Source organism: Thalassophryne amazonica, chromosome 16 (assembly GCF_902500255.1).
Source record: "Thalassophryne amazonica chromosome 16, fThaAma1.1, whole genome shotgun sequence".
NCBI classification, from domain to species: domain Eukaryota; kingdom Metazoa; phylum Chordata; class Actinopteri; order Batrachoidiformes; family Batrachoididae; genus Thalassophryne; species Thalassophryne amazonica.
The window spans coordinates 47,648,303-47,659,836 of record NC_047118.1 but is presented as its reverse complement, the minus strand read 5'-3'; the positions used below and the strand labels follow the sequence as shown (position 1 = coordinate 47,659,836).

Sequence of the window (11,534 nt, the reverse complement as noted above, 5' to 3'; positions counted from 1 at the left end):
TGGGATCCGGCTCTTCTCTGGACAGACGTCTTCTATCCTCGAGCCTGCCCACACCTCACCTTGTGTATGATTGACTGTACTCCTCAACAATTGTTGTGCAATTCACAACATTAAACTGTTACTTTTTGGCTCATCCATTGTCCGTTCATTACCGCCCCCTGTTGTGGGTCCGTGTCACTACACCCTCCCAACAGGAGGACTTCCCCCAAAATGTTCAACTTCACCTCAGTTCAACAGCTAGATGGCTGAAACTTGACCGCATTTGGGTGCTCCAACACGATAATGATCCCAAACACACATCAAAGCAGGCTAACATTAAGCTTCTGGAATGGCCTTCTCAAAGCTCTGACCTCAATCCTATTGAAAATTTGTGGACTGCGCTTAAAAGCTGGATCAGTGCCAGTAGACCAACCAAAATAAATGAACTCTACCAATTCTGCCAAAAAGAGTGGTTCAAATATCCAGTTAGAATTCTGCCAGAAGCTTGCTGATGATTACCAAAAGCATCTGGTCAAGGTGCACCTTGCTAAGAGACATTTACCCAAATATGAGTAGGGTGTATGTATATATTTGAGCCTATATTTATAATTTTGACCTTGTGTGGATTTGAGAAGATCCAAAATAAATTCAGTCTTGTGAACCTAGTTCTTGTTTTTTTTAGAGTCATTAATTATGCATGAACAACCATTCCACCCTGGCTAAAGAACATCTCAAGACATCATATCAGCCCAAAACTACCATGATGTTCATGCCCATGATGAGTGTATGTAAATGTCCAACTACAACTGCATGTTTTCAATATTTCATTCGACAAGAAATACTTAATAATGTCATGTATGGATTTTAGGTAGGATTACTCCAAAACTAAAGGACTGTTTTTGCTTTGTTAGTTTTTTTTTTTCCTGAAAAATATTGAAAATTTTGACCCACACCTGGAATAGTTATCGTATCATTTGGATGGATATAGTTAAACGGGTGGAAGTTAACAATAGTATAGGTTGTTTTGGGCTTTGGCAGACATATGTAAAGAGTGTCTTTGGTAGATCTGGACATGGTCTTTACTAAGGAGACAATTTAGGAGACAGTGATGCCATAAAAGACCAGCTCTCCAGCACTGCCCGTGACATGTACTTACTCTGGACTGGACTCTGGAGTCAAACTGGACATGTCCTCTGAGGTGGGAACTAAATCAGTGAAGACAAAAGCAGAAGAAAAAACAGGAGGGATAAAAAATTCAGAACAGCGTAATGAATCTTGACGACAGCTCCTAATTATCCTAATTACATATTGTTATATAATGAGGCATTAGTCAACACTCTGTGGCTGCAGTCTGGAACACAAATGATAATTTCTTGATGGGGAACATTGTGTTAAAAGGATGAAATTAAATCCCACGAATGAAAGAAAGTGCAGCTTTATTCCACAGCTGCCAAATTAAGTCCACAAGAAACAAGATTTTCTGTCTTCATTAAAAAAAATATAACATTCACACAAGCATTAAAAGAAATCTCTGTCCACATAAAAACACAAATCATTTTGATAAGTGTTTTCAAGAGCATGTTAAAGCATCAGGTGGTGCTATAGTACATCCGGAAAATATTCACAGTGCTTCACTTTTTCCACATTTTGTTATGTTACAGCTTTATTCCAAAATGGATGAAATTCTTCTTCAAAATTCTACACACAATACCCCATAATGACAATGTGAAAAAAGTTTTAGAGATTTCTGCAAATTTATTTATTATTAGTTTTATATATATATAAAAACAAAAAACTAAGAAATCACATGTACGTAAGTATTCACACCCTCTGCCATGAAGCTCAAAATTGAGCTCAGGTGCATCCTGTTTCCACTGATCATCTTTGAGAAGTTTCTGAAGCTTAATTGGACTCCATCTGGGGTATATTCATTTGATTAGACATGATTCGGAAAGACGCACTCCTGTCTACATATAAGGTCCCACAGATGACAGTGTATGTCAGAGCACAAACCAAGCATGAAGTCAAAGGAATTGTCTGTAGACCTCAGAGACAAGATTGTCTGGAGGCACAAACCTGGGGAAGAGTACAGAAACATTTCTGCTGATCTAAAGGTCCCAAAGAGCACATTGGCCTCCATCATCCGTAAATGGGAGATGTTTGGATACACCAGGACTCTTCCTAGAGCTGGCCGCCCATCTAACTGAGCAATGGGGGGAGAAGGACCTTAGTTGGGAAGGTGACCAAGAACCTGATGGTCACTCTGTTAGAGCTCCAGGAGAACCTTCCAGAAGGACAACCATCTTTGCAGCAATCCACCAATCAGGCCTGTATGATAGAGTGGCCAGATGGAAGCCACTCCTTAGTAAAAGACACATGGCAGCCCACCTGGATTTGCCAAAAGACACCTGAAGAACTCTCAGACCATGAGAAACAACATTGAACTCTTTGGTGTGAATGCCAGGCATCATGTTTGGAGGAAACTAGGCACTATCCCTAAAGTGAAGCATGGTGGTGGCAGCATCATGCTGTGGGGATGTTTTTCAACAGCAGGAACTGGGAGACTAGTCAGGAGGGAAAGATGAATGCAGCAATATACAGAGACATCCTGGATGAAAACCTATTCCAGGCCGTTCTTGACCTCAGATGCCCCTCAGATTGGGTCATCTGTCAGCAGGACAATGGCCCAAAGCACACAGCCAAGATATTGAAGGAGTGGCTTCAGGACAACTCTGTGAATGTCTTTGAGTGACCCAGCCAGAGTCCAGACCTGAATCTGATTGAAAATCTCTGGAGAGATCTGAAAATGGCTGTGCACCGACGCTCCTCATCCAACCTGATGGAGCTTGAAAGGTGCTACAAAGAGAAATGGGCAAAACTGCCCAAAGATAGATGCGCCAAGCTCGTGGCATAATATGCAAGACTTGACTGTGTAATTGCTGCCAAAGGTGCATCAACAAAGTATTCAGCAAAGCCTGTGAATACTTATGTACGTGTGATGTCTTAGTTTTTTTTTTTTGTTTTTGATAAATTTGCAAAACCAAAAAAATAAAAAAAATTTATGTTGTCATTATGGGGTGTTGTGAGTAGAATTTTGAGGGGAAAAATTAATTTACTCCATTGTGGAATAAGGCTGTAACGTAACATGGAAAAAGTGAAGCGCTGTGAATACTTTTTGGATGCACGGTATAACCATAACTGTACAGCCATAATAGTCAATAAGAAGCCTGAAAACAAAGGCTTCGAAGGTTGGAGTGTCATGGATAACAAAAGAGCAGCTCAGATGGAATATGGTTTTTAAGCAGTGAGCTGGATCACTTTTTTTGAATAAATAAATAAAACAGAAAGCAAAAAAAGGAAAATGCTACTTTGTTTTTTTTTTTGTTTTTTTTATAACTATTCTTTTGGTCCTGAATGAAGGTCTCCAGTGTTTTTCATAATATACATAATTGTTGTATTAAATTCCAATATAAACAGTGTCAGTGAATAAAAATTTAGCCTTTGTCAAAATCATGAAAACTACAAAAAATAAAGAAAGAACGATAAGGAGTGAAACTGATTTTTTTGCTGTGGTTGGATCCATAACTGTGACAAGCATGACAGCGAGCATGAGGCTGTTACAGGCCGCATGAGCGTGCAGCCACAATGGGAACTAGTCTCTCCACCAGGCTGTTTTGTTTTTTTAAACAGGCTATAGGCGCGTGGATCAGCTGCATTTCTTCCATTCAGACTGTGATTTTACCATAACAGCATCAAAATTAGTCACCATGACATGAAAGCACACTTATGTCAACTCTCCAACTAATGCCTGGTTTTTTACTCGGAGGAGCCTGTGCCGAATGCATAGCTGTGAAAAGTGGAGCTGCTGAGGGTCCAGCACCCCCTGCTGGAAAGGCAAACATCACAGCACTTCTGCCAGATGACCAAAATATAATAAAACAATAAATGCATAAACACAATTATTTCCCTGTAGTTACTTAAATAAAAATAGTGATGTTTCATGAAGTTGTTAGTAAGTTCTGAATAAATATTCTATAACACAATAGTCGAAAACAGAATCTGAAAACGTTAACTGCAACACTTTGACATCTTTTTATTTGTGGATGTTAATAATGTATGTACGTGGTCTGTTATTGAGTAGGTGCTTTCAATGAACTACAGTACTTTTTTTTGTTCTTGTTGGCTTTGTGGGTCACCCTGCTACAGAACCCCTAATCCAAATCCCCTCTCCATGGCCACGGTTGAACGCAGCAGTAACATCTGTGGCATCCTTCCATTTCTGGGTACTGAATTCTTCAGGCCTCAAATGTGTACAGTTTTACCAGTTAAGTTGACATATGGGTCAGTTTCCAGTCTACCCACCTTGCAACTTGCGGCGATGGAAGCGTGGCGAGCCCAGCAAGTTGTTTTTGAAAGAGTTGAGCCTCGTCCTCCAGTGGCCCGAGCTGGAGGCGGCCAGCCCACTACTGCCACCAGGGCTGGAGGGCGGGGTCAGTGACAGTGAGGCCCCACCGGTGCCGTCTGCTCTGGAAGAAGAAGATGAGGACGAAGAGGAGGGAGGGGTGGTAGAGGAAGGGTGCTGGATGTGGTGCACAGGTGTGCCCAGCGGGGTGTGGAGCGGTGAGCCCTGAGGAGTCACCTGTGACACAGGGGAAGGCGTGGCAGAGGAGTTAGAAGATGAGTGGGCACTCTTGCCAACTGATTTGAAGACAGAGGGAGCAGGGAAGTTGAAGAAGCGTGGGATGGGGGAGAGGAGTGGGGAAGGGGAAGGGGACAGGGAACGTGGAGTCTGGAGGGGGAGGGACTTCATGGATTGGAGCTGGGGACGCTCTGTAGGTCCCTTTGAGGGCAGGGTATGGGTTTTTGAGTCAGGCGTTGGGCGAGATGGCCGAGGGGTGGTGACACTTCCTGCTTTGGGTTCTTTGGAGGAGGAAGCAGAGTTGGAAGTGACTTCTGATTGGCTGAAAGTGAAGACTGGACTCTGATGAACAGACAGAGAAAGATGTGGAGGAAGAAGGATGGACAGAAGAGAAAGCAATGGTCATGAATCATGGTTGATGGATATGATTAAAGGTATGGTAGAAGATCATTTCAGAAGCCTTTTTTGGCTCTATTACTTGAAATCCTCTTTACACCCTGTTAGCCACCAATTTGTTAAAATGAAAAATAACCAGCACCCATGGAAGCTACAGGGCTGTAAAGAGCTTGTCCAATCATCTAGTACAGGCCACGACAAACCACTGGCCAGTTGGACTGTCTCTCAAACTCTGGTCTTGCACTGTACATTCTAGAGAATAAGCAAAGTTGCTATCTCAGCAGGAGCATGCGCCGTGTGGCTAAAGGTCTCGCTAGCTCTCCTGGTTTAAAGGTCAATCAGGAATAGAATGGTGCTAGTGTAATGTGCATATACACATTGACAATGTTTTATATCCTTCAGATCTGTGGCATATTAAAATATTATCCTGAAAATATCAAACGGTGTCTGTTCTTCCATTCTTCGCAAATTTAGTGTAAACTAATTGTAGAATTACTGAAAGCAGAGCATATTAGCACATGTAGGAATGCTATTTCTGGAAAATACAGATGCCGTCCTTTGTTTATGGTTGTGATGATATTCAAAACCATCTGTTAGACCATTGTTTTTCAATGAATTTCTTGTATTGTTCTGTGAAATGAACTAGTAATATGTTATAAAATCTTATTAGAACTGTTTTCTTGAAGTAGCTATTGTTGACTGATGTACGTAAATACAACATTTGAATGAGTTGTGATACCGTCGTTTACAGGAAACATGAATGCCCAATTGCCCATGTTCTTTCTGCAGAATGGAACAACTGCTTTAGCAAGATTTTACAACAAACATAGCTTCTTATACAGTCAAATTAAGAATATATTGTAGAGGTTTACAAGCACACTCCGTCATTCTCCTCTGTCCACTTTTCTTTGTTAATCTTCATGGGGTCTAGTATCGCTTCCCCGTGATTGGTCCTAAGTAGTGATTCATAATCTGACTGGTTTTGTTGGAAATGGTAAATGGCAGAGGTGGGATGAAGACACTATCAAGTCATTCTCAAGTCATAAATCTGCAAGTCCCAAGTCTCAAGTCAGCTTGCAAACAATTGGTGGTCATTATGACTTGAGACTTGACTTGGGACTGGCTGATTCATGTCTTGCAAGTGACTTGATGGTGACTTTGTCCCACCTCTGGTAAATGCACTGCATTTCCATCTGCAGCAGAAACTCAAACTGCTTTACAATTATGCCTCACATTCACACAAACACTCACACACCGATGTCAGGGTGCTGCCATACAAGGCGCTCACTACACACCGGGAGCAACTTGGAGATTAAGGACCTTGCCAAAGGGCCCTTAGTGATTTTCCAGCCTGGCTGGGTTTTGAAGCAAGGATCCTCTGGTCTGAAGCCCAACACTTAACCACTAGAACATCACCTCCCTGCAGTTGGACAACTTGTTCCGAGTCCGGCAAGACTGCCATGTTCATTTCTGGAACGCTTGTGCCAGCAACTCCACTTTTCTTTTCCTCGTTTCTTCAAAAATGCTTTTAAATTCACCACTGTCCATCACTGAAAATCATCCAAACTCATCCCCATATCATACATTTCCATGAATTTCACCTGTCCTGTCCAAAATTGTGTCCTAAATCACCTTTTTCATTGCTTTTTGCATTGAACATTTCTACGTTATCAAAACATTGGCGCCTTATCATTTCCAGGTCAAATTTATCACAAATGACCTTTGGCCGTACCCATAATTCACTGCGCACATTGAGATTGCGACTTTGCTTATTATGTCACCAGAGTCATGGCTCTGCTCAAGCTAGCCAGAGTCTGCATGTTAGTTTTATGATTTCAGTCGTTGTTAATTAGTTATCGGCAGTTATACCATGGTCAGTGAGAACTCCATGTGTAACTGGCGTGCATTACTTTCGTGTATACGCACACGTAGTTTGGCGAGTTAAGTCACTGTAATATCACTTCGTTCTGGTCGTCACCATAGCAATGCACAAATCAGTTGGTGCAGATCAGCTGTGATTTGACAGGTGAATGACAGAAATGCAATAAAACATGGATTTCCAAGTGAATTTTAATATTTTTGGCCAAAATAAAACGTTTGAGGAATGGGAAGAGGAGGAGAGCAAACGAGAAGCAGCGGCATAAAGATTTAACATCGGACGAACTGGACAAGACTGAAGATGGGAAAGAAGAAGAGAATGGTTGCCAAGGATGAAAATATCTTGAGACTGGCATAAAATAGTCCCAAATACTTACGCATTTTTATCAAGTTCTGTTAACTTAAATATACTCAACAAAAATATAAACGCAACACTTTTGGTTTTGCTCCCATTTTGTATGAGATGAACTCAAAGACCTAAAACTTTTTCCACATACACAATATCACCATTTCCCTCAAATATTGTTCACAAACCAGTCTAAATCTGTGATAGTGAGCACTTCTCCTTTGCTGAGATAATCCATCCCACCTCACAGGTGTGCCATATCAAGATGCTGATTAGACACCATGATTAGTGCACAGGTGTGCCTTAGACTGTCCACAATAAAAGGCCACTCTGAAAGGTGCAGTTTTGTTTTATTGGGGGGGGATACCAGTCAGTATCTGGTGTGACCACCATTTGCCTCATGCAGTGCAACACATCTCCTTCGCATCATCCATGAAGAGAACACCTCTCCAACGTTCCAAACGCCAGCGAATGTGAGCATTTGCCCACTCAAGTCGGTTACGACGACAAACTGGAGTCAGGTCAAGACCCCGATGAGGACGACGAGCATGCAGATGAGCTTCCCTGAGATGGTTTCTGACAGTTTGTGCAGAAATTCTTTGGTTATGCAACCGATTGTTTCAGCAGCTGTCTGAGTGGCTGGTCCCAGAAGATCTTGGAGGTGAACATGCTGGATGTGGAGGTCCTGGGCTGGTGTGGTTACACATGGTCTGCGGTTGTGAGGCTGGTTGGATGTACTGCCAACTTCTCTGAAACGCCTTTGGAGACGGCTTATGGTAGAGAAATGAACATTCAATACACGAGCAACAGCTCTGGTTGACATTCCTACTGTCAGCATGCCAACTGCACGCTCCCTCAAATCTTGCGACATCTGTGGCATTGTGCTGTGTGATAAAACTGCACCTTTCAGAGTGGCCTTTTATTGTGGGCGGTCTAAGGCACACCTGTGCACTAATCATGGTGTCTAATCAGCATCTTGATATGGCACACCTGTGAGGTGGGATGGATTATCTCAGCAAAGGAGAAGTGCTCACTATCACAGATTTAGACTGGTTTGTGAACAATATTTGAGGGAAATGGTGATATTGTGTATGTGGAAAAAGTTTTAGATCTTTGAGTTCATCTCATACAAAATGGGATTTGTGTGTTAGCTCACTGTGTGGGACCATGGTATAAGTGGATTAAACAACTTGAAGCCATGCATTATACGGTTTGAATGCACGACGCAGAGTCTAAAACACCACGACGCGAAGCAGAGTGGTGTTACTCCGTGAAGCTTCTCATTGTTTAATCCTTACTTATACATGCATACATATGCATACTTATACATACAACTGCTGGTGAACTCATTCACATAAAATCCTTAGAAGATTGCTTTGCATCAGTGAGAAGTTGGATGTCTAGAAACTTCCTACTTCCTACTTCCGCAGGGATCCGTTCTGGGTCCCCTTTTTTCCCTGTATATGGCACCCCTTGGGAACATTTTGCGGCGTTTTGGGGTTGCTTTTCATTGCTATGCTGATGATACTCAGTTGTATATGCCGATAGCTGCTGGAAATCCTGTCCACATAAAATCTTTACAGGACTGTCTCACAGCAGTGAGAAGTTGGATGTCTAGCAACTTTCTACTTTTGAACTCTGATAAGTCTGAAATGATGGTTCTTGGTCCAGTGAGACATCGGCATCAATTTGACCAGTTAACGCTCAGCCTAGGCTTGTGTATCATACATCACAATGACAAAATGAGGAACCTTGGGGTAATTTTTTATCCTACATTGTCCTTTGACCTCCACATTAGAAATATTACGTGGACTGCTTTCTTCCACTTGCGAAATACAGTGAAGATTCGTCCCATCCTGTCTATGGCTGATGCTGAGACCCTGATCCATGTGTTTATCTCTTCTAGAATGGACTACTGCAATGTTCTATTTTCTGGTTTACTACAGTCCAGCATTAGGGCTTTACAACTGGTTCAAAATGCTGCAGCCAGACCTCTGACACGAAGCAGAAAGTTCGACCACATTACACCCATTTTGGCATCCCTTCACTGGCTTCCTGCCCCAGTGAGATCAGATTTTAAAGTGGATATGACACCTAAAAAATTAGGTAAAACTGATATAAATATCAAAATATACATACAGTATAGTAAGTTGAAAGTGGTTTTAATTATTATCACTGAGAAATAAAGTTTGTACAGTTTCTCAAAAGTGTGTTTTTTTGGAAAGTGCGCTGGCAGCGTTCCATCAGCGGTCACATGATGCCGTGACGTCACAACGTGTAGAGTCCCGTCTTTGTCTGTTTGATTGACAACAGGAACAGATAAACCTCAGCATGAACAGTGACGAGATCAAGAACTTTTCTGATTCCTCTTCAAGTGTGGATTATTTCTGGCTTGGATCCTGAAGATGTCGCAGCAGTGGTTAGACCCTCAGACTGGAGCCATATCTTTTGGATGAACATTCAAACCAGGAGCATTCTGGCAGCGAAAATAATGCCGACGGTGTTTATGGCGGAGCCGAAGCAGAGGCAAGAAATGTGCCAATTCTGATGGATTTTGAAAGGCTGCAGAATATGGAATGGTAAGGGAAGCTTTGATTTTTGTTGCTGCTGTTTATAACACTCTAATTACAGTGGTCCCTCATTTATCGCAGGAGTTACGTTCTAAAAATAACCAGCGATAAGCGAAATCCGCGAAGTAGTCAGCGCTATTTTTTGCAATTATTATAGATGTTTTAAGGCTGTAAAACCCCTCACTACACACTTTATACGCCAGATTTGGCGCAGCTCCGCACAGCAGACAGTAGGGCAGTGTGAGTGGCCTGCTGCTGCGTTTACCGAGCCCGCAGACTCAGTAAGCGCATCGGAGGCAGTGAGAGCAATCACGGTGATGCCGACCGGTGCCGGGACCGGCCCGCCTGATAAGGACGCAGAACACAATGTGCTGTTAAAAAAAAAAAGCATGCAAAATTGCACTAAAAAAATCCGCGAAACTGCGAGGCTGCGAAAGGTGAACCACGTTATAGCAAGTCTAGCGTCTGTTTACTGCCTTTGTTATTGTTCTGGAGCCGTGATAGTGTAGCTGTTACTTGCAGACCACCGTCATTACCTTCGAGTTTTTGCCGTTTGAGTGCCTGGCATTGCATTCATCCGTGTTTAGTTACGTTATTTTCACGAAAGAATAGGAAATAAACGGCGAAAGTTTCTAGAAAGATCACCGAAAACAACAGTGAACATGCCGCCACCGTATTTATACGTGATATTTTTACAAGTTCCTTGACCATATCAAGATTATTCTGAACATATTATTTGGGGTTGACATTTTATGTGTTCCTGTGAGCGGTGAGAACATGGAGACGGTAGAGGAAAGTGTCTGCTGTCGGGAGCAAATGCGGGTGTGCGAGTGGAGCGAGCGGCAGCCTGACATTTCGTGCATCGCACAACACCGCGGCTTTCTATCAATCTGCCTGGACTTGAAAAGGCTAAAACCTTTCGCCCTTGTGTTTGTGCAATATGCTGCGACACACTGGTCAGGCATATCGACAAACAAGTCCCTGAGAGCTGCGTTTAATCAAAGTTTCTGCCGCTAAGAAAAGTGTAAACAACGGCCGCAAGCCGATACGGTCCACAGGCAGTGACGTATTTCAGGTTTGGTGCTCAGCGGGAAGCTGGTCATGGGGCGTGCACATTTTTCAGTGGCGGGACGTTCAAATGTTATATATAACGGGAGAACCGCGTCCATTTTCCCAAAATGCTTAGGTTGACCGAATTATATAACCTTTGTTACATGTAATAAGACTATGTTGTCTTTAAGTGTCATATCTACTAGTCTATAAAATTGTTCATGGACTGACACCTCCCTACCTAGCTGACCTAATTAAACCTTACGTACCACCCCAGGCTTTGCCTTCTCAGGGTGCAGGACTACTTTGTGTCTCTAGGGTAAAGAAGAAGGTCATAGAGCTTTCTCTTATCGTGCCCTTGTTCTGTGGAATGATCTCCCTGCGTCAATAAAACAGTCAGATTCTGTGTAGACTTTCAAGTCCAGACTTAAGACGCACTTATTTTCCCTTTCGTATGGCTAGCATACTGGCATAGTATAGTTCTGCGCTTTTTATTCTTTTATTTCATTTTATTAGGAAGCGGAGCGTGCCGCAGCCTCAACTTTACCTAAATTCTGGGTCATTTAGTGAAGCTTAGGGCTAGTGGTCGGTGATCACCTTAGTGTCCCATTTTTCTTGTTTAATGCTGGCAAATTATATTGTATTTCTTGTCTTTCTGATGCCTGATTCTGTTTTT

At 42.4% G+C, this 11,534-nt stretch overlaps 1 protein-coding gene across 2 annotated transcripts in view; it reads right to left on the bottom strand.

The window, feature by feature from the left end:
* LOC117527595 (serine/threonine-protein kinase BRSK2-like) overlaps positions 1-11,534 on the bottom strand; it is an 84,290-nt gene that overhangs the window by 17,174 nt on the left and 55,582 nt on the right. Inside the window, exons 14-15 of one of the 2 annotated variants that reach the window (XM_034190014.1) lie at positions 4,342-4,960; positions 1,136-1,184 (exon numbers count right to left, since the gene is read on the bottom strand). In XM_034190014.1, the coding sequence (XP_034045905.1) occupies positions 1,136-1,184; positions 4,342-4,960 (668 nt within the window). The remainder of the gene's footprint in view (positions 1-1,135; positions 1,185-4,341; positions 4,961-11,534) is intronic. The other variant, XM_034190015.1, reaches the window with a different exon arrangement.